The 25112-nt window shown below is 41.0% G+C and overlaps 1 protein-coding gene across 1 annotated transcript in view; it reads right to left on the minus strand.

The window, feature by feature from the left end:
* LOC311065574 (protein kinase C alpha type-like) overlaps positions 1 to 24718 on the minus strand; it is a 175354-nt gene extending 150636 nt beyond the window's left edge. Inside the window, exons 1-3 of the mRNA XM_084085990.1 lie at positions 24532 to 24718; positions 24252 to 24417; positions 21951 to 21982 (exon numbers count right to left, since the gene is read on the minus strand). Coding sequence (XP_083942116.1) covers positions 21951 to 21982; positions 24252 to 24415 — 196 coding nt within the window. The 5' untranslated portion in view covers positions 24416 to 24417; positions 24532 to 24718. The remainder of the gene's footprint in view (positions 1 to 21950; positions 21983 to 24251; positions 24418 to 24531) is intronic.
* Positions 24719 to 25112: the final 394 nt, after the last annotated feature.

Genomic DNA, 25112 nt, shown 5'->3' on the forward strand with positions numbered 1-25112 from the left:
CTGTGTGTGTGTGTGTGTGTGTGTGTGTGTGTGTGTGTGTGTGTGTGTGTGTGTGTGTGTGTGTGTGTGTGTGTGTGTGTGTGTGTGTGTGTGTGTGTGTGTGTGTGTGTGTGTGAGAGAGAGAGAGAGAGAGATACAGAGAGAGATACAGAAAGAGAGACAGACTGAGAGAGAGAGAGGGAGAGAGAGAGAGAGACCGAGACAGGTACTGTCCATTCAGGTACTTCTTAGTTTATTTTAAAGGCAGGCAACATGGCATAAGAAACGGACGCGTGTCAGCTTCAAGCCTTACGTCCGTTTCTTATGCCATGTTGCCTGCATTCTCTTTCGGATAGATTCTTTGGAGCCGAGTCGTTTATGTGTGACTACAGTTGTGCTCACATTCCTTCTAGTTTGACTGTAGGCTATCTCCCAACCTGAGTGTCCATCAACTTAGTACATTAACACCCATATAGAGATTCTCACTATGCTTACAATGACCATAATAGGAGGAAAACATAAAAATGCTAAAACAGTAAAACTATAAAATGACACCAGACCAGAGATTTGCCATAAAGAAAACATTAACAGCAATGTTTCTAAGGTCAACAGTATTGTACTGGTCTACTTCCACTGAATACCGTTGCACTGTTTCTGCCAGCACCCTTCCATGAGGAATATTTTGGCAAATCCTGCAGCTCTGATACAGGACATTGACATCAGCATTGTAATTGTGTCCATCAACTTGTCTACACATCCTGCTTTACTCCAGCTAATGGACCAACAATATGGCCTTAATGGTGTGTTGATGCAGCGCCAGAACATTGTATCCCTTCCATTCTAATCCTTAAATAGTGAGGATTAAAGATAGGGATTATACAGAGAGCCAGACAGTAAACAACCGAAAGGGCAGGAAGCGGTTCAATAAAACACACTCATGGCCGTGCATCTGGTGCCCAGAGCCCTGAATGGTAACTTCTAACACAACTATATACACACAGCCACAATTAGGCATTTATAAAAGCCAAATGCATAAACAACACAATTGCGCGTGTCCTTGCCTCACCAGAATTATGACGGAAAATCCGGATTTACGCGCGTCTAATAATGGCCAATAGCTAGTCTCGCATAGCGAGACGATCGGAGATCTCTGCCTACACCAGTACAGTTTAGTGACATCTAAATTCAACGTTGTGGCTTAAACTGGGCGGAACCAATTTTCCGATTTAAAAAAAGAACTGCATGGCAGAACCAATGCAAAGACTTTAGGGCGTTTCCTTCATATTAGGACGTCAGGAGTGGTTTCCAAATAAGTTGGCGTAGGTTTGTTGAGGAGGTTTTCTCGGCTGTTATATATCAGAAGGCAGGGATCTGTCTGGCTACATGAGGCTAGGAAAATGGCAAACTATCGGGCACAGCTCACAGCTTGACGGTGTGAGACTTATAATGTTTTCTTTTAGTGTGTTATTTTCAATGTGAAAATGAAATGTGAATGCAAATGAAACTTTGATCTGGGCTATTTATGTAAGGGATAATCCACAACGAGCTACACAGTTATCAAAAACGAATGCACACCCTCCAGCCAATGAGGGGTAGTCACCGTACAACATAAAGGCTTATTAAGGATTTTTAGTATGTTTCTTCCCACTGCTTGAATTCAATATCAACCCCTAATATAGTATTTAGGGACACTATGAATGAGAGTAATCAAAGTTATTCATTTAAATTACTGACTGACTTTGTTGTTGCAAAATGTCCAAGGGAAAAAAGTACAAAGGTGGAACATAATTACTTACTTGAAATACCAACTAAGGACATTAAAGTGGGTAGTTTCAAATGGAAAACAGCGAGTCGGATAGGAATGGAACAGAATTGATTGCTTGTGGGATTTTGAGAATTGGCTTTACAGTTGAGTCCAGTTGTAAACACATCATGTGTGGTATATAATGAATATCAAATAGTGTACAATGCAGAGAAACCTGTAACTTTAAAGGAGGTTGTTGAACATACAGGGGCTAACCGGTTAATTTACTATTCAGCACACGATGTTTACCCTTGGCTCCAGTCATCATTGTTTATGGATCTTGATTAATTAAGGTGGGATTTGGAGCCTATAAAGTTACACAACCTATAGTGCATGAGGGACAACGAGAAGCAAAGAACAGGATAAATATATACTCATACAATTTACAATTACAATTCAGGCATGTAGCAGACACTCTTATCGAGACTGCCTTACAAAATGCAAGATCAGAATGAATGGCATGAATCCTAGTCAACAAACACCACAGTAAATGGTCACAAAAACTATTTGCCTGCTGTAAGCGCTGCAAAGTCACTAGAATAAACATCAAACCTAGCATCTGTCTAAGCAACTTGCTATCTAGTATGCCTATCTAAATAACATACATACTGTAGATGTGTGAACAAGCAAACAACATGCATTATCTTCTACTACCATCTATCAGAAAATAGCTGAGAAGAAGTGACACAAGGAATGATGACTGCTAGGGGGTGAGGTGGAGTCTGAAGAAGTGAGTTCCTTCATGAATTAAGTCTTTTGAGTTCTAAACTTCCAGCTGGAATCTGGAAAAGTGGGAAATCAAGGAAACTGTTCTTTAGATGATACTATTTGGATCGAAACAACTCAGAGCACCAGGCACTGTTTACGTACCCGAGATAGAAGACTAGAAGAAGATTAGTAACCATTTCGTGCCATCCCATTTCCCAGCATTTTGTTCAACCCAAAGCTTTTCCATTATTTGATAATGTCATTATAAAAAACAAAATACTGGCCAATTAAGTACAGATTACAGTGTAACTCTTAGCCTGGTGCATTAGTCTGTGCTCCATCATGATGCAACAGTATCTAATACACCTCTAATGCGTTCAGACAGTAATATCCTTCCTAATCCATGAAAGATAGTCCAGTGCTGCACCTCCCAATGGATTAACCAAACTCTCACTCAGTTAAAAGCATTCTGATCCACGACCCCAAGTGACCTGTACCACAGGGTGGAACACCTTTAGTTGGGTCAACACAACAGGGTCTTTATGCTATATTTTTGTTTTGTTTCAAAGGCTTTAGACAAATCCAAAGTTCAGGTTTAAAAACCTGTATTCGCGTTTTCATTGTGTTCTTTTTGTATCCCATTTATTAAGCTACTAAGGCACAGCAACTCCAAAACGAAAGCAAGTGTATTCAAGTGTATCCACAGTGAGACATCACAACTGGAAAGAATATGGTGATGTGAGTGCTGCAGAAATTCAATTGTTTACTCGTCAGTTGCTATCAGCTCATGTTCCCTCTAAATCTAAATTAACAGTTTAAACAAGGGGAAAGATATGGAGATAAGTCAGACAGAGCAAGTCTAGCAGTTGTAAATGAAGAGCTTTAACAGCCATGAACAGAGAGAAAGAAGCAATGACGACATTGCCCTAGACTAGAGTCAACAGCAAGTCAGCCGAGATGACTGCATGCAATCAATCAAATCTACACATTGCTTGTTAGCTGGCATCAAAACAAGCAAACTGAACAGAATTAAGTAATTTATTAATTCAAGCTGCAAAAATCCAGGGACTGTCAATTTAATGAGAGCGTAACATTTTAAATTAACACACTACATATTTGATTGTATATTACATTACGTGCATGCAAAAACAGCTAATAAAATACACCACCCAAAAAACTACCTAAGACTTAATAGCAGGTCTCAATCTACTCTATAAAAAGGTACCAGAACTGGAGTATACTCTGGGCTTCGTGAGGGGCACAGTACTTGCAGCCTGAGACCCATTGGCGCATTGGTTGTCAGACCAACTCAGCTTCAAAGACCCACAGAGCCTCTGGGAGGGTTGGAGGTTACCGAGCAGACAGATGAGACAGAGAGGGGGAGGCGGGGGTAGAGACAGAGGGGGCAAAGAAACCGAAAGGGAGAGGCCAAGTTTTTTATTGCCGAAATATTTACTTTTGATCCTAAGTTAATTAGCTCTCGCTCTACAGTATACTACATCAATATTGAAAATGGCTTTCGAAGGACATCTGAACACAGACAGGATTTGATTTGATGAAGAAAGTATAGTCTCAGTACCAGTTGAGTGAACCTTTTTGAATTGAACAGAGAATAATCCTGAATTTGTGCTGCTGAATAGCATTGCTTCACCAGCCCTTACATGAGCCAGTTGAGCATGGCTGCCTGTTCCTTGTTATTTTTTGCCTGAGAACGCTAAACCAACATCTGCATTATGAAACACTAGAGTTTCGGGGGGCTACGCCCCCCTCAACCCCAGCCGCGCACGGGGCCCAGCGTGGCCGTGTGTATATTGGGGGACCCAAATCGCCGGAGCAAAACTGTGGAGAATTTTTTTTGAAAAAGGAAAAAATTTGAAGAAATAATATTTGTTATGTTTCAGGGGGTCCACAGGGGGTCCGCGGACCCCCTGCTGGTCCACTGACCCCCTGTGGAGTGTTGGGACGCGCGGGGACACCCCTGGAACATTTTTTTTTTTTTTCATGAAGGTGGTTGCTTGTTTCTGGCGCTGGCTGTGCAAAGGGCGCATGCTGCCGCACAAACGTGGCAACCCAGCGCATGCTGCCGCACGTTACACCAGAAATGGTGCCTGGAGAAAATGGTGACCAAAAAAAAGTGTGGAAAAAAAGGAAAAAACCCCCGCAGCGGCTGCGTGCTGTTGTGGTGATGAGGTCGTGCGCACGGTAAACGGTACGAAGCTGCCTCCCCTTCCGTTTTGTCCGACATTTGGTGAGTAGAATTAATTATGTTGCGCGGTGGAAAAGGTGTACTGAGCAGTGAGATGTCCCCTACGCGAGGCGTAAATTCAGCGCGGCCGCCGTGGCGACTCAGTTGGCGACATGTGGTCTGGCGGTGCGTTGTTTAGTCGATAACAGAGCTGTGGGGTGTGGACACCGAGGGTGCGGAAGTTGGTCGCCATTTATATAGTTAGATTAGCCTGCAGGATGAGGTTCTGAGGGAGGGACATAAGTTTTCTGTTGTGAAAACTGTACCTCATTTCCATGTCAATGTTTCCAAGTCAACAGGGAAACGTGTGCATTCCCAAAACATTCCATTTTGTGCTAAAACTATGGAAAAGACTCCAACCATCCACATTTCCAAATGTGTTGAGGTTTCAGTTGCCAAGCAGCGTTGCTAAGAGACTTTGTTTCACACTGATGTCATGAACCAATTGCCATTGACATGCAGTAGCCCCAGCGAATACACAGAGCAGAAAAAGGACCTCAACACTCATGTTTTGCTGAAACAGATATAGGCTAAATGCTGTGGGATCATCAGTGTTGACAGGGCATTTTAAACCATTTATATATACAGTATGATGCTCTCCCATGTTGGTATTCATATAAACAAATCCTACAGTAAGACTACAATCCTTACTGCTTGTTTTTACTGAGGGGTTTCAAGCACTGTCTTAAACACAAACGGCCCTATTCTGGGCGCCGTCTTACCCATTATTCCTAAACTTCTTTGCCATTTTTTACTATTTTGAAAAACATTTTCAAATAGTTGAAATAGAAAATCTACAAGCTCACAATGTGTCGATGTAGATTGTCTATTTGAACTACTTGAAAATGTTTTTCAAAATAATGAAAAATGGCAAAGAAGTTTAGGGATAATGGGTAAGACGGCGCCCAGAATAGGGCCGAAAGTGTTCAACAGAAGCACTGTACTATCCCACTTTCAACAACATGTTACAGAGATTGCACCACTACCACACATGCATAGTACAAGCACCTCATTTAAACTGTGTGCTGTTCCCTTCTGTGACCTCCTACAGTACTACTGCTATAAGCTGAAGTTCATTAGGCCACATGTTCTAATGCTGACAGATGTACAGTATAGTCCCTCCCACCACTGCCAATATTTCAGATACCAGATGTTGACATACAGACCTTGAAAGCATAATAGCTTAAAAGATAAAGAGAGGTTGTATACTTTTCTGTTTAATATAATGACAACAAATGGTTATCAACCATTTACTCGGTCAGGCTTAGAGAATTTACATACTGATGATTCCATCACAGTGACTCTGATCATCAGGAGGATTACTGTAAAAGCACTAGTATCCAGGGGGGGGTCTTTATTTACCTCCACTGAAGAGATGTTGTTGTATTAATACTTCTCTTTTTAGCAATATTCACCCTAGAAAGGCAAATTGTCAAGTTGCGATTAAAATGTGTAATTATCTTCCACATCATGCATAACAGCTTTTCTTAAATCCATGTGCAAGACCTGTGCTGATAGGGTCATACAAAATAATTAACTCATAGAGGCAGTTTTGCTCTGAAATACTGACAAACCAGCAAACCTTCCACTGGTTTGAGAGTCAGATGATTAGGCTACATAACTGGATGTGGTAATTTCCAAGCAGCATAACTTGACTAACGCAAGACACAACCACCATGACCAACATTCTTCATTTACAAGGTGGCAGGGGATATTCCGTCATAGGACAGCATTGGTGAAGGACATGATATTCAACCATCGGGCACTCTGCCTTACAGGTTTTATTACTGACTTTGAGATCATGTGAGCCAGAACGTTACTTGCTTGTATTGAAAATAGAAACTCAGAACAAAATAGTGGCGAGCAAAACTATGACGGGCAAGGCAGGGTCAATGCTGAAGAGGAGTTAGGAAGGAAGTGATTCGATTTTGGCAAATAATAATACTATTCATTGACGAAAGGCAATTGAAAGTATGAATAGTGCAATAATGATCTTGTAAATTATATGTAATGACTTAAATTATATCAATTATATTGGTTGATTAGTACAGTTCCTCTGGTTTTATTAGTATCTTGCGGCTGCCTTTCATTATAATAAACCAGTCCGGGCACTTGGGCTCCAATGCGTGTTGCGGGTTTGAGTCCCGATCCCGACGACCTTTGCTGTGTGTCACTCCTCATGTCTCTCTCCCCATTCCTGTCTATCTACTGTATACTATCAATAAAGGCAGAAGAAAATAAAAAAATATAATAAACATGATACCAGGCTCAGCTCAGTTGATTTCAATCAATCAGAGGGGTAGACTTGTGATCATCACAAGACGTGGTTGCATTCCTGCAGCTGCCACATTCACTTTTCAATGACATGGAAAGCACTAGAGGAAAAGGTGGAGATCGTATGGTCAGGGTCATCTGACCTAATTTCTCTTTTCTGTCACAACAACAGAAATCTACAAAGTCCACGGAGCCATGTACATAGACATATATAAGCGTATTACAGAATCTAAGTGCACATTTGCAACCACTTTTGTGATGTCGAGTGTAGAGCGAGTACTGTACTTGTTTGACTCCCCCCAGCCAGACGCACAGGCTTCTGCATTCCTTCTCCATCTGTTTTCACTCAATATTCTTCCATCTTATTTTGCTGGATCAAATTTCCACTGAAGGAAAAATATGGGGGTGTCCGTGGTTCAATTTTATTGCAGTCTCCATCAAGGCTGCCTCATAAAGCCGATGCCTGGTGTGTTTTCATAATCAAAGTTCTGCTCTTTATTGAACCTGCGGCTATAGATCCACCATGGCACATTATGGAGAGCCATCATTGGATGCTAAATCCTGAGAGCGCCGACTAAAAGGCATACTGATCTCTGGGGACCTTTGAAGATCACCCGTCATCAACATAATGGAGCATAGGGGAGAATAGAGACAGAGATCGGCTCAAATTAAAAAATGCATTTTTAATTCCCGGCGGTCAGCCTGGGTCCATGTTAAATGGCATGAAAGACAATGAAAGCGAAGGGATGGAGCATAACAATCAGTCCAGGGTCCTACTTTGCATGCAGACAGATGCAGGGATTTGTGACATACATTTTTGTCTGGCTGTCACAGTATGGAAGAGCACAGAGGAAGGATGCTTCCTATGGTGCTTGCCGCTTACAATCAGTTAGAGCCAAGTCCTGCTAAGCATGTAATGTACGGCAAAATCACGGGGCAGCAGGGGGTTCCATTTTCACTAAAAAGGGCTGGAAGATTTGTGCGTGATTTTTCCATTGATGTAAAAATGAAGGGCCTGCAGTAGCTCTTCCACTGTTTCAAAGGTTTAACACTCACTCAAAAGCCATGGACTTATTCTTAATCGTCTAAATGTGTGACTTAAAAAAAATAAGTTAAATATGAGTCATTAGAGGTCAGTGGCAATAAACATCCAACTGCAGTAACAACCTATGGAGAGAAACAATGGATGTGCAGAGATAAGAAGAGTGACATCTTTTCAAGCGCATACTCAGCCAATGTCAATGTGACAGATTTTGCCTTGTACGGCGTCCTGACAGTGCAGGAGAAAAGTTTGTGTCCACCAGTGACCACCACTGTGGAGAGTGAAGACTAGGGTTTGAATCCTCCACGTTGCCTCTGGCTTGGCCAGGCACTCCGGTGAACACAACTGGCCGTGTTTGGTACTGGGAGGGGATAGTGTGTTCCTCTGTATGTGTCAGGTGAAAAGAAGTGACTGTAGACTTTAGATGGAGAGGATTGGCCAAACAACTAAATTGGGTGAAAAATCGAGAGTCAAGTCCCCTGATCATGTGTTGGTTCGCTACGCCATACAGTATAGCATGCTTTCTTTGGTTTGCCAAGCCATAACTACTGATCATACAGTATGCTTCGTGTCACCATGCCATAACTGTGTGCTGTCAACCAGATTCTGTTATGACTTGCCTGCCACCTGCCAAGCTGTTTCCTCTCACTGGAGCTCAAGGTTGCCAAGCAAACACAGAACAGACACAGAGTGCTTCTGCCCGTGTGCGCAGATTTCTCTTTCCCATGTTGTCCACATTAGTATGTCTTTGGTAAACGGTATTCTATCCAGCAAAGGTTGTTCAGCCTCACTTTACTGCCACACCAGCCAACCCCTGTAATTGACTTCTCAGCTCTGTCAGCAGGTCCACTGGGGTGCCCTGTAGTGGTTGCCTTGATCAGGGGCACCCCAAAGATGGCTTTTGAAGAAGGGCAATGCATTCACTAATTGATTCTCCGGGTATTCGACCTAATGATGTTTACACAACAGGGCCAAGCATGGCTAACGCTAACCATCACTGTATTTACTCAAAGTACTTTACACTGGCTTGCCACAAAAATCATTATGTTATTTCCTGATTACGTTATTACTGACATTTTCCTAAGCTGGCCTGGGTTAGTGTTAACCTGGGCCTGCAGTGGAAAGGTTGCATTACAATGATGTGATACAATTGCTCTTTAAAAAAGCCAGAATTCAAAATATATTATATTGTAGCTCACACTGTGAGCATCATGCATGAAAACAAAAGTTTTTTAAACAAGAGCTAAATATCTGCAAATTAACTTAAAAATGCATGACAGTTTCCCTACTTGTGCTTTCCAAATGACAGAGAGAGAGAGAAAATAGATCATGACGTTCCAAGTGACATTGGGAGGGACATGGACATTTATATACCTGGCATTTCTTAGCCAGTCCCTTCCTGTGCACAATCCCCCAAATCAAGTCATGCTGTGGAAGTGGTTTGGGCTAAATCATGACAGCATGCAATCAGAAACTGAACAGGGGTTTATTATCACATGCCACGCAGGAGGCAGATAATTCATTCTGATCCACGCAGGAATTCTCCTGCGCGAAGAGACAAGGCGATTTGCATTAATGTGTTGTTCAGTAAAACAAACTAATTCAGAAGCGGGGAAAGAAACAGCTGCTGCATGGAAAAGAAAATGTGGCGTCCATATTTTGGGCATGTCATAATCTTCACATATAAGCAAAAATAAAACAAGTTCTGCTTGTGGTGAGGCAGACTGTAGGGAAAAAGGTACTGAGGCACACAGTCTTCAGGTGAAAAAATAAATAATTGATTGAGCAAGGCAACAGATAATGACCGACGTTGGGTCTTCAACAGGGTCTGTTCACATATGTTAGACATTTTTTTTTTTTTAAACATATAGGGATATCCTATAATACATTAGAGATAAGTCCCGTCTTCCGTCATCATTCACTCCCGTCTCATTGTTTCGCACTAAACACAACAACAACATATCACATGTCACTAACAACACAAGCCACAACGTGCGCGATTAATTTACGGGTGGCGTAGGCTACTTTTCATTGCTCACCACACATTTGCCTCCTCAGAGCATAATTAATTGCGACCAGCACAAACTGACAACATCACGGGTACACCATTTTGTTCCCTTTAGCGTGAGCACCGACCACGGCCGAGCGAAACCGAAACCGAAGCACCGCGAGCCAACACAACGCAGCCGCCATTGAAATCTCCCCACAACAACAACACACGCGACCACTTCGCTTCAACCCCCGCCGTTGCTTTCACTTTCGTCATGTCTCTATCACACCACACCGCTAATCTATTGGCTCGCCACCATTTGCCACACAATACTTATTGCAATACAATGTTATATATCATAACATCATATACTATAATCATGTATTATTATGTATATTACTAGAGGTTACGGCCGCATTTATATATCTTCTACATAATATATGTTATATATTATTATATATATCAATTACATATTAAAATAATTATTGCAATAAATATTATATCATAATATTCTACCTTATAACATCTATCTATCTTATAATGTCATATGCTGTATTATAGTACATAATAACACATACTTACAGTCACATATAAATTATATCTACAATATAAACATACATACTATTATGACATATGAATACATACATATCTATATCTAATTTTACGTATCTATAATATACACCTGAGCCATAAATGAGCCAGTATTCACAACGCCTCTTTGAAAGGAACGGAACCCCACGATCCGCCTCCCTTAAAAGAGCCATAAATCCTATCTCTACTGCCCACTCTGTGCTGCAGCGACACGGACACAGAGAGAGGGACACGGAGGGACCAACAAACACCGTGCAGCGGATGGGGTCGAGGGCCGCGTGAGCACCCCGAGACTCTAGTATTATATAAGCGGTTAATTGTTGGTATCATCTTTCGAACATCATTGTGTATTATTTTAAAACCATTAGTCATGTATATTCTCCTTCCATGTGTGCTCTGCATATTTCACTACAAGTCAAGATGAATTGCAACAGTTTCCATGCAAATGTATGTAGGACCACATACTGAGGAGGACAACATTGCCTTTCCCCAGATGAGCTTAAGGGATGCAGACAATAAATAATGCAGACGGTCAAGATGGATTTCTCTCATCTTCACGCAGCTGGACCGAACTGATTGTCAAGAGGCAGGAAGTACAGAGAGGTTTTCATTCAGTGAAATCCACAGGGAAACCATTGTAATACTTCAAGTCAGCTGCAAACTGATCTGCTGGTAACCAGCAACTCCAACTGCATAGACTTCAGCTCTGTGTTTCTCCTGTCAGGTTTTGCGTGAAAACAAAACCACCATCCATCAGCCTTCTTCAAGAAAGGTGAGGGTGCCTGGTGGCTCAGCCATTTAGTGCACAGACATGGAGACGACACGTGAACCCGAGTTTGAATCCAACTCCCGTCTCTCCTCCATCTGCTCTTGGTTTCCTGTCTCTCTAGTCACTTTCCTAACTGATGAATAAAGCATAGAAATGCACTGGGGGAAAATAATACTAGGCATACTTTAAAAGAAGGTGGAACTAAATCTTAATTAAATTGCATGAGAAATCAAATAAAAACATTTGTAAGAGTGAGTGCAAATGTTGATGTTGTGTTTTTCAGAACCTGATCAAGGAGCTAGTACGGTAAATACAAGCCCATCAGTGATCCAATACATTACCTATCCTTGTCTAAGAGGCTTGACAAATAGGTCATATCGACTATCTCTGGACACACATGCTTGAGCATACTACTCACTCACTTTCTCACACACACACACACACACACACACACACACACACACACACACACACACACACACACACACACACACACACACACACACACACACACACACTCTGTTGGGATGCCGCTGCAGCTCCCCCTGTGCCGCTTTCATCTGTGCCACGCCCAGTTCAAACCCCTACATCCTCCATCCACAAAGAAACACACACTCCCAGATCAAAAGCTCTAATCCACCCATACAACTGTGTTAATGGACAGGATTAAGATCAGCTGCACCGACAACTCACTTACAGCGTTGGGCCATGCTGTGGCTGGAACAACACACAGGGCTGAGTATTCTGTATACACTTTGTCATGTTTGAGACTGCATTCATCCTTTGAGCACAGTAAACTCCTCACTGTTAATTGAACTCTGAGAGTGTACAAACGGAACTAAATGGACCCATACGTTTCAATTTGGCTCCAATTTGTATACACCCTGAGTTACAAATGGATAAATGAACACTGAGGAATTTACTGTGTGGGAAACACAAGGAAGGTTTGAATTATCTTCAACTGAAACGGATGTGTGCACTTTTGAGCGAGTCTCAACTCATTGAAAAACATAAACATTTACAAATAGGACATATCATATTCAAATACTGAAGCATTTTAAATCTTCATAAAAGTATGGGAATCCTGTCTCAAATGTAAATAGTTTTTAGAAGACATTAGAAGATACATGCATGAATCATGAACTCACAAACCTACGCAGGAAACAAGATGGCGGCAAAAATGAAGCGGGAATGCAGTATTATGAAAGAATACTGAACATTTACTCATCTTACAATAAATGCACGGAATCTCTGTACATAAGTATGTATGTACGTTCGTCTGCTAACCCAGAGGGTAGAACTTGGGAAAAAAGCCAAATAGTCTTCCAAGGCTAGTAACCTGGTCTAGCTGCAGCTTATGTGCTGCAAGGCATGGCATTGTATGCAATGTATTGTGCATGATGTAATAATATCCACATTTATACCATACTGTGTGGTACAGTATTGTTTAATGCACTGAATTTTGCTCCAGTGCACGTGAGCACTAAGTCACAGTCAGAGCAGACTTCCAGCAGTCCAAAGCCACAAACTCTACTGCATGAGAACATAAAGGTTTTCTAGAGTGATCATAAATTACTTCAAAAACAATAATACATCTATTAATCAAAATAAAATAAGAATAAGAAAAAAAACAAAATCAGACCTTAGAGAATAACGCAATTAAAAAAAGATAGTATGAAAAATATGTAAAACTATGTCACTGTCTCTTGAGATATTATTTGATTTGAAAGATGTTTTTCTGTCTTGAAAATATATACCAAGGGGGAGACAAAAGTAGTCTATGGGGGAGACAAAAGTAGTCTATGACTTCCAATAACTTGGCAACAGATGTATGAACAATCTGGAGCCATGCAAGGATTTGTCTATGGTCTATGGATACAGTTGTCAAGGTGAAATAAGATAAAGTTGTGTTGGAGATAACAAATCTCATTTTCTGTGATCCTTAGTTGGCATAAGCATGTCTAGACAGGCTTTCAAGTTGTCCAATATGAGTCATGAGGTAAGTCCTGAAGTTTTGATGTACACGGATAAGGAGACAGATGAATTATCTACAGATGCGTCACAGCCAATAACATGAATCTCAGTTGTGTCCAAATGATTACACAGAAATAACCTTGTTATTGGTGTGCTTTAGTGTAACCACTTAAGCGCTGTATGGTAAATAGACAAAATAGCTGATCTACATGCTTTCTTTGCCCAATGTTATTTTTTGCAGAATGTTCATCCAGTCTTCTAGCCTATTATGCCATGCCCAGTATAGGGATGCTAGGGTTCATGTGGTTAAGCTAGGCTTGGAACACTGAGTTTCAAAACATAGTGGCCAGATGTGAAGTCTCTGAACATAATCTCAGTTAATGGTGATACCACTTTGTTTCTGACGCTGTAAGACAATATGGGGCTGATACAATTTTGTTCCGGGTTGGAAGGGTTAGTTAAGTAGGGATGGAGAAGAGCTGTCAACAACTTTCTTTGGTGTATGTGGATCAACATGCCATACCTTTATAAACTCGGTGGGCTTTTAGAGGTAAGCGGTTTTATTGCCAGGGATTTGCTGGTGCAGCAGCAGAAGTTACTATGCAGGCACTCCCAGACAGGGTATTGACATTGTACCTCTAATCTCTAAGCTTCTCTTACAGGCACTACTGGCGAATCCTGCAAATCACAGCCCTGAATAACATCTATATTGCAATATGAATCCTCAAGAACTACAGTCTGGACACAAGCCCAGAGAGAATGGGGGTGGGGAGAGCTGGGGGAATTCAATTTCAGTAGACTCATGTCAGGAATCAGGATTGGGACAACAATTTTTTTAAGACTAGTAAAAAGGGGATATAACTATTTTTTTTACAAATTATGTTCTGTAAGGAAGATTAAAGACACAAAATTGTGGCACTGGCTAACCATAATGATTGACTTACGCTGGCTGCTTCTGACTCAAGCATCTCCAAGCTTTTACCATCATGAGTTGAGAAAACCTCAACTTTCTTTTTTAGATAAATTCAAACACCAATGCAGCAAAACAGAAAGTGAGACACGATATGCATGGCTCACGCTTGCATTGTCAGCCCAGGTCTCCTCTCCTTACGTAACCACGGAGTGACTAGAAAGACAGGGTATCATGTAAACGGAACATGAGCACTGTGAGCAGCAGTCTACTTCAGGGGACCAATAAGCAGAACTATACATAGACTAAGATACATTCTGGCTACCAACCCCAACCCCCCCCCCCCCCCCCCCCCCCTCACACGCACACACACACACACACACACACACACACCAGGACTGCCCACACGCACAATAATAGAGCCTGACCTTTGGGTCTGATACCGATCCCAATTTTGAAGTCCTAGACCACGATTACAGATATTTTTGACTGATTAGTAAAGGTACAATCACTTTATGATAGATACACATTTTAACAAATTATATTAAACTTCAATATAGAACATTTAACTTTAACTACAATGAACAAGCATACACATAAACTGTTTTTTTTAACCAAAATGTTTCGAGAATAGCAAATAGATAATAAAAATAGTTAAATTAGCTGATCTACAATGTCATGCGTCGCATGGCAATGCATTGTGAGCTTGTAGATTATCACGTTTTTGTCTTTCTTTTACATTTCGCCTATGATATGCCCAATTATAGGGTTTGATTACTAATCGATTAATTCATATTTATTTTTTATTTTGATCAATTAAATCGATTAGTTCAATTAACTGTTGCACCCTGACCCGTTGACACTTACTTCAGTGGACAATACGTTATTATTTTTTTTAAATGTAAGATTATTTTGGGGGGTATTTACGTTTTATTGTGATACTGTGACAGGCCTACGCGTAATTATTACATACTCGTCTAATCGCAATTATTTGAGATAATCACAATTATTTTTGCATTATCGTTTCCATGTTGAAAAATGTTCACACATTTTCAAATATAAAAAAAAAAGAAATAGCAGATCTACAAGCTTACAAGGCGTCATTTTTACATGTATAAAATTATTAAATATGTCAATTTCTTTGTATATTTCAGTTATTTGTCATATCAAAGGCTTCATATGTTCCAATGTTCAATGTCAAACACACAATAAAATCGATATCTAAGTGACAATTAATTGTCAACTTAAATTTGTAATCGTACACAATCTCAGAGACAGGAAAGGTGGGACAAAGAATGGGGATAACATGCATTAAAGTGTCTTGGATTGGTTTCAAACTGGGGTCAGTTGCAAGACTGAAAGTCTATAGTCTTATATAGGCCTCCCTGACATTGTGATATTTTTGATATGTGACATACAGTAGCCATAATATGAAGTACATGTATACATTTGCAAGAAAGACAGAAACAGTGCAGATAAGCGAGTGGTCCTTGGACATCTACCCTTTTTTAATAGACCAGTGAATGAAACCAAACCAGGGAGAGACAGACAAAGAGGTAGCGCGCTTCACAGACAGCGATAGAGATAAAGAGACATGGACACAAAGAGAACAAAATGAGATGGGGATAAAGACGCTAATAGAGAGCTAAAAGATATGAGAGAGAGAGAAAAGAGCAACAGAATCGGTGACAGGAGATAGCAGGGTGAGGCAGCTGGGTGGTCAGTCTACATTTCAAAAGCTCTGACAGTGGCTGAGTTGATGGTCTGAATACCATGCATTAAGGTGAACCCTCAGGGAATGTGTTTGGTATTCTAGGCCTTCCGATAGTCCTTGGACCATGGATGCTAAGGCCTGCCTGTGTCTGTCAGGGCTGTCAGGAATGCGGTCAGCATGACTCAATGTTTTCTTTTATTTTTTTGTTCAATGGAAGGCCCAAGAAATTTCAGTCAGTTTCTGCAATGCTTGTGGTGTCTACCTGCAAATTCCATGAAAACAAAAATTGTGTTTTCATAGCAATAATATGGTAGTCAATAGCTGCCGTTGAATTCTGCCATACATAACATAGTCAGGACTGACAGGCCAGATAGGCTATTACATAAACAGGCAGTGCACAGTCTGTGGCTTACAGGTCAGGCACAGTGTTCATGACCTACATGTTTTAACATAAACTCAAACAAACAAAGGAAAGAAAAAAAATGCTTAAGAAAGGCAGGTGAAACCTGATGAAGCTACCGTTTCATGTTGATATTGCTGCATCAATTACAGGTCCAGGAGTGGATTTTAAATGAAAAGCATTCTCCTAGATAGAGAAGTACACAAACACAGTACAAGCGAGTTCTAACGAACACCAAAAACTTAATAGGCAGAGACGAGGACAGAACAGTTCCCTTTACAACTTTGAATTTTGTATCCAAATTACGTGATATGATTTGTCAACACTAAAATCTGACCTCACTTGTCACTTCACCTTGTAAACATTTGCATTACTGAAGCTGTGTCATCACTCATCAGTAAACGGCATTATGCATTTTTATGTGTCATCTCATATAGATAACAAGACAAAACAGCGGAGGAAAAGAAAGTTTTACGCCACTGCTATCATTACTATTAATAGCTTTATCAGATTAATTTGACAGCAGCCATCTGGTCTTGCTCATATCATCTATTCTTCCATTTTCAATAAATTACTTATGTATACCAACCTCTTGCTAGTTTTAAGGTGTTACATCGTGAGCTTGTATGTTAACATGTTGATGTTCTGGCATTTGTAATAATTCAATTCAATTCAAAACACTCTGAATGCCTTTAATGACAGGTGTGAAAAGTGCAAATAGAAGGGAGACAGAGACCATCAAGAGCAAGAAATAATAATAAACCGATAAGCAACTAGAGCAATTTACTATAGGCGGGGGCGTACAACATTAGCAGAGTTTACCTTTCCATAGACTGTCAACAGTGTCATTATTGAGATACCACCATAGTGGATATGCAGCAGGATGCGGTGAGTGCTGTCAAAACACCAAACACTCCACGGTCATCCTAGACCACATGTGCATCAATAATAGCGGTTGGCGTTGGATAATACATCGGTTTATTGACTTGGCGCTTCTTGCATGTTCTCAATGTAGGAGTCTGTAATAGCCTGGCCTGCTGCCGTCTGTGAGGATGATGTTTCACATTAGAAGAGAGCAGTCATGTTGTCTGTTATTCTACATGTGTCCAGCTGAAAAAGGCAAACGTTTTTGATGGCCCAACGCACAACAGAGTTCCTAACAACATCCACTAGTCATCACAAATTAATATTCATGATATGCCACAGGTTCTTCTCCTGCCATATATCGCCTTAGTATATCAAAGGTCGGTCCAACTGTATAAGTCCATGTGCTTAATGTTGTGGATGAGCAATGTCGGCTCCTCACAGCAAAATATGGAGCGTTTATTTAACTCTAACCGTCATAGTTAAATGAAGACTGGATTCTACTGTGCACTTTCCTAACTCTTGGAAAGTTGCCTTCACATAACCCACATTGTAAGGCTCGGTTACAATTCACTTCCATGTCAACTCTGACTGGGGTCTAGCTCATACAAGCTACTCTTTCTGTAGTGACAATGTCTTCTGAAGTGATTTTTTTCATATGACATTCACAAACAGTGAGAGATTGGGGAAAGGAAGAGAGATGGAAAATTGTCCTGTCAAATAAAAAAAATTGCCAAAGAAGAACCAGTTCAAATATCAATTGTAGCCTTTTTTTCCCCCTAAACATTGTCCTTTCTACATTATTCAATTCACATCAATTTCCTCCTCCAGTGCTGAGTCCTCTCACTTTCTTAGATGCTATTAAATAAATTGGATGTGGTGCATATACAGTACGAGAGATGCACTTCAGAAGCCTAGCCTCCCACGCATTAAACTGGGGAGTCCTTTTCAAAGCCAGCAGTTTAATGGATTATATTCCCATTGATTCATTCTTCATTACATTTGTGTGGAAGCCAGGAAAACACTGCATTAAGTGGAGCATTTAAAAGTGGACCTTTAAATTATCATTTATTCCTTCTATCGATCTTATTTGGCATAATATCTCCTTTTCTTTCTTTCTTTCTTTATTTTATATTATTCTAATATCTTATTACCAATGATCCTCTATTTCATGCTTGTTAAATTAATGTTCTTGATTTGACAATTTTTTTCATGTTTCAGCCAATGTTGCCTGCCAAGTGGGACAGACTAGGTTCTTGATAGAGCAAGATGGTAATCACTTATCTATAGATTGGTGGTGGTGATTAGAGTTCCGTTCATACCATGATGTTGGACACTGATTGAAATGGCCAAGGCTGGACAAGTCTAGTCTCCCCTCCTTACAAAAGTAACGACTCCCTGAACCATGTAGACCAATTTGACTCCTAAATGGCCCCACAAGACTGTACTTGCACAAGTGTGCAGGTCCCTGGGGCAAATATCAGGTGACTAAATGAATGCAAAGCAGGGCAATGTTGAAACAACAAGACTGCTTGGCTAGCCTAAAGTAACTAAAAATAACCTGAATTTGGAACGGGGTCTGTAGGTAACTGAGTGACACGGGTAGAGATTGCATGGGTGCACGTACAGCGATTTAACAGTGATTTGAGACACCTGCACAAACGCTGCATGTCAGAGCCTGGAAATAGGAGAACCCAGCTGTAATAGGACTGGCCTCAGGGGGTAGAGATAAGACGCAGGTTCAAAACACAGATACCATTGAGGAAAGGTGGATGCTGATAGGCTTGTCCCAGTTTCAAACTTTGACCTGGCACCAGGCTGAAATCGTATTACAATCGGTAAGGATCCCTGTTAGGCTGGATTAGAGATTCTGACTGGCCTATAAATTCAAGATCAAGACACTATATTATGAAAATATAGTCCAAGACTTGTCAGTCTGGTCAAAGTGTCCAACAATAGTCCTATGGACATAAAATACACACAAGATGAGATGAGATCAAATTGCCACAGCAGTGAATGACACACTATTCCTAGAAAAGCACACACTTATAGGCTTGAAAGTTAAATGTCATTCTAGTTAGGGAAAGGCCACCGTCCAGTTTATCACCTTTCTCTTTTCATTCAGGGCTTGGCAATCACACACACTCCCCTCACGCCTGTTGCAGTGACCCTCATTTCCAACAAGGTTGGTTTAATAATTGATGGACAGACAGGTATTTTTCCAGTGGAAACTCTATTTCTTTGAATAGAAAGGCTATTACTTCTCAGTTCTCACCTTTGTCCCAAAAAGGTGGATTTATTAGCATATGGGAACATATCCATTGTGGAAAAGATGGGTGTAGTCAAGCCTCCCGAGTATGTGCAGCATCTCAGAAAAATGAAAAGAATGCACTTTTGTACCACTTGTGCGTGTAATGTCTGATGCTGTATAATGCAATCCAAATCACATTCTGTCTCTCTCTAACGTTCCAGCCTTTACCACAACCTTACAGGCATTCATTTTATGATTGGTCTAACTCAGACTAGCCTCGCTCTCCAGGCTTTTATTTTTTATTTTTGCTAAAAAATTAAAGCCTGGACCAGCGCGTCGGTGTAGCCGATATAGGAAGTGTTTCATTTCCCCAACCAACCAGAGTGCAGTGGGCGTCGCTCGTAATGTTGTGTTGACGGGGCGGGGGCTGACGGACAGATCGGTGAACCAATGGGATCACACGCATTCTCTCACCGGAGATGTTAAACCCGCCCCTCTAGGTACAAAAACAGGAGGGCTGGTGCAGCCTAAAGTGCAGATGGCTAAGGCTAGTCTACTAATTGTATCTTCATTTTTTAAATCGTGTTCGTATCTCTCTACTCTTAGCTGAACCTATCCTGTGTTTCATCATGCTTACTACTGTTGCTGATATACGACCTGGATTTTCCCATGGTGATCAATAAAAGGTTTATCCATCGTCTCTAAAAGGCAAGTTGAGATAGTAACGAGGAGAACAAATGAACACAACTCCCTGAGCTACCAAAGGAGGGCGAAGAGGTGGGGTTGGAGAGTGATGACACCAATGTGAAATAATTGGTGTTATTGGCAACCAGTCTGTCATCAATATAACACCATGGCCAGAGGAGCCAATGATCACTGGCTTCCCATCTCACTCACACTCACAGATACGATATTCCGAAGCCTGAGAACAGAGTGTCTCACCTCCATACCAGAACACCAAACAGCGGAGTGATTGTTAAGGTGGCTGTCGGGGAAAGGATCGACATTCATTTATCCATGGGCTGAATATTTTTCTTCACAGGTTTATTTTTAGGGGAAAATATGCACAAGCGTAATCCAAGTGCACATACTATATAGGCGCCTACAGCAAATTGATAGTATTATATAGCCATCCGACAATGTGTGTAAGAATTCTAAAGAGGCCTCCATCTCTACTTTTTTTCTTTAACTTTTTCTCTCTCTGCCACTCTATCCTTCTATCTCACTCACTCAGGCATTGAGAACAAAAGCCCTAGCTCTCAGGCAAGGATCTATCCTCAGACTCCACGAAATGTACTGAATTATTGTTGTTAGTGAACATCTCTCTCTGTGTGTAATGTATGTGTATGTGTATGTGTATGTGTATGTGTATGTGTATGTGTATGTGTATGTACCAAAAACGTATGCAGTCGGTTAATAATTAAATACAAGGAAGAATTTCAATGTATTCCAGTGGGTATAACGTTTTTCAAATAAAGTAATTCATATCATTGTTTATGAAAAAAGATATCCAAGGGAAACATCAGCTCTTTGACATCATCTGCACAGCTACCTGAGTACTCACAGCCAAAACGTAAAAGCTGGCAAGCACAACACTTTCCACATTAGATGGAGATTTATGCAGTTGTGACGAAGCAGTGGGATGCTTGCTTACACTCAAATTGGCAGGTTAGGACAAAAGACAATTGTCTTTTGTCCATGTTATTAGCAATAGCAGGCCGAGTTGGTAAGAGCTGTATGACTGACTCCATTTGCATGCAACTCCCTCTTCCCCTCTCCTTTTCTTCCACTTTGTCTTGAGCTCTGCTATTTATGCTCTACCAGTACTAGAATATGCCATTAATATACTGCTATTTCGCCATCTCTGCAGGGTATTCAGCAGCAATTTATTTCACTAAACTAAACCCTCCCCTATTTGACCATACATATATGGCCAACGTGTGGGGAACCTTGATTGAAGGCTACCTCACTTGGCAATCAGAGGCTTGTATAACAGACAAACTGAATCATAATCACATACAACCAAATGCCATACGTTCGGCTGTGCATGGACTGTATAAACAACAAGCTTGCTGTCCTCCGAAGCACAGAGAGAAACAGGCTAAAAGAAAGAAGGAGTCAAAAACCTCTGAATGGAAGCATTTCTGTTTCGTAGCCTGTAGTGTGTATGCTTGGCACCCACATCACTCTCTCTCTCTCTCACACACACACGCACGCACGCACGCGCGCGCGCGCGCACGCACGCACGCACACACACACACACACACACACACACACACACACACACACACACACACACACACACACACACACACACACACACACACACACACACACACACACACACACACACACACACACACACACACACACACGTTAAGTGGGCCACAACCATGTCTCTGTCTCTGGGATGTAAATCTTTTTTTTTTTTTTACCTTGGCACTGGAATCCTTGTTTTCCAAATCCCCTGTGAAAACAGAGCAGAAGGAGGGAATAATTATAATAATGATTTTACCTCTCTCTCTCCTTCTCCCTGTGAAGAGAAATTTATTCCACGGTTGAAGCAATGCATTGTGTTGTAGTTTTATAAAATACAAATCGCTCAGCCCACTCAGGTAGTACCAAAATAAAGGGTTCAAAAGGGAGCTACAGTGTGCAAACTGTTATTTTTCTTTGATGTTTATACAATACAATTATTGTATGTATGTATGTATGTATGTATGTATGTATGTATGTATGTATGTATGTATGTATGTATGTATGTATGTATGTATGTATGTATCTTGTTTTACATAACTTTTTACAATTGCCTCTAACTAGTACAGTATCTACAGTAGCTACAGCTCTGTGCTGTGGTCAAATTGAAAAGCAGGCCAGGAGGGAAGTGGTTAAAATTATCACAGATGCAGTGTGCTATGAATCAACTTCTAATTTAGCTTCAAACTACTTTATGAATCCCACTAGGGAGAATTAGATTTGAGCAGCTTGAAACACACACACACACACACACACACACACACACACACACACACACACACACACACACACACTTATATTAATTAATTAATTATTAACGTATAAACAAACAAATACCACAAAGAGCTAAATGTGGAATAGAATGATCTTAAGCAGCATTCTCAAGTAACAAGGTAAGGTGAAAAAAATGCACGTCAGGGTCTGGGATCATATCTAAAAAACTGAAGGAACAAAACAAAAATGCATGTTGAATTGGAAGTTCGTATATCTGATTGAGTTGGAAGTTTGTATATCTGATGATGTGTCAACAACAAATCATTTACTTCCCCCACCAGCATGTGCATGTGCAAGAATGACATGAGCCACTACTACAGAACAGATGCCTACGTGTCTCACACCCCCCCCCCCCCCCCCCCCACATGCTCCCCCCCCCCCCCCCCCCCCCCCCACCCCCCCCCCACACACACACACACACACACACACACACACACACACACACACACACACAATAAGGAGTGGCATTATCTTGGCCATATACAGGGTTGTCCTGCAGAATTATTAAGACTGTAAACCAATGACATTTGAAGAACCCACCCCCTTCCTTCCACAGCAGGGGGGGGTGGGGGGGGTTTAACATGGGTGCGTCCCTAACTTCTCCCCTTTCAAACCATGTAGCCTAGGATTAATTCCAATCAAACATGCATAGTTCTCTTGTTTTGATTTTTAAAGGGGGTTGGACTGCTGCAACGGGCCGTGCCTTCAGTTTGTTATCAATAAAGGCTACTAGGCTACTGTTTGATAGCCACAACATCGGAGAGGACGAGGTTACGACGTTGTTGTAACCCTTCTGTCATTATTTCAAGACCAAAGCCATTCATGATTTAAAGCTGCAACAGTTGTCTGCTCTGCAGATTGTGTGACGCTCACTCATCATCATGTTGTGTGACAACATAAGAACATATTTTGTCCATTTTGGATGGATATTTCGCTTTAGTTTTCCAACATGTTAGAGTGTTGGAGTTATAATAGCAGTTGTCAGTGGGGTAAAGTAACTAAGTACATTTACTCAAGTACTGTACTTAAGTACCTTTTTAAGTATTTTGAGGTCTTTTTTTTACTTCACTGGAGTATGTCCAATTTTCAATACTTTTACTTGTACTCCACTACATCTCTGAGGAAAATATTGTACTTTTACTCCACTACAATTATTTGAAAACTTTGGTTACTAGCTACTTTTTAGATTTACATTTGTGTTACTAAGCATACATACATAAGATTTGTATACATATAAATGAGACATTCTGCATAATGAGTACTTTTACTTTTGGTACTTTATGTATATTTTGATGCCAATATTTTAACTAAAGTAAATTATGAATACCAGACTTTTACTTAACGGAGTATTTCTGCATTGTGGTACTGATACTTTTACTCAAGTAAAAAAAAAAGTACTTTTTCCCACCACTGGCAGTTGTTACATAATCTCACACACACACACACACACACACACACACACACACACACACACACACACACACACACACACACACACAGTAGTATTCAACAGGCAGTTTAGACAGAGTAGTAGAGCCTCTATACTCCGCAGTACGTCGGTGTCGCTCTGCCATAAACAACTCCCCTGTGCAACAAGCCTCAACAGGCTCGTAGATTCTAGTTCTTTTTGGCAGGGCGTCACTACTATTACGCTCCTACGTTAAGGAGTATGAATAGAATTCCATTGAAGCTTTAATACTACTAACCAGATGAAGTCGGTGCAGTGGCTGCAGAACGTCGGCTGCTTGAAGAACCTCGCTATAAATTTATGGTCCTTCACTTCGTGGACGTTCTTTTGCCTCAGAGCGCCTTTCCTGGCGAACCTGTTGGCCATCTCCGAGTCCGACTCGTTGGAGCTTCCATCAGCCATGGCTTAAAAAACAAAACAAAAACAACAACAAATAAACAAGCAAGCAAGCAAAACAAACAAAAACAAGCGTTATTATTGCTCTCTTTTCTTTCCGTATGTTAAAATCCAACGGGCACCTTTTTTTCAGAAGCGCAGCCTTTGCTGTGTTCAACTAGTTGAAGGAGTAGAGGAGTGAATCCTGACTCGGTAGTAAAAGTGGAGACAGTGTAGATCTATCTATTCTAGCCTGTCTGTCTGCTCCAGTACTTCACTGTAGTGACAGCTCTGCTTCCTCCTTCCACTCTGCAGGGTGATGTCAGATCCACAGTGGGAGGTTGGGCTGTGGGACTGGACTGGGAGGGTAGGGCCCCCAGCCTACAACCAAGGGCTGGTCACACAGTTGGAGGAATTTGGGATGAGACCGACATCGTGTGGACAAACTGCGCACCTGCAACCGAATTTGGGGAGATGAGAAAGTGTGACCTAACCTTTGACACTTCCTATTAAGCCCATGTCGCAGTTCCCGCCCACTTCTAGTTGCCGGAAGTAAATACTCAATGCATTTTTCCCATTGACTTTTCCGAAAATATTTATATAAATTAATTTAAGCCTAGAATCAAGCTATCCAGGATCCTGGTGAATCATGACCATAAAACGTTTGATTCTGTGAAAAAACATTTTTGAAAACGGCAAGACAAAGGGTATTTATTAAATATAG

This window comes from Gymnoscopelus microlampas (assembly GCF_963454915.1).
Source record: "Gymnoscopelus microlampas genome assembly, chromosome: 2".
In the NCBI taxonomy this organism is placed as follows: domain Eukaryota; kingdom Metazoa; phylum Chordata; class Actinopteri; order Myctophiformes; family Myctophidae; genus Gymnoscopelus; species Gymnoscopelus microlampas.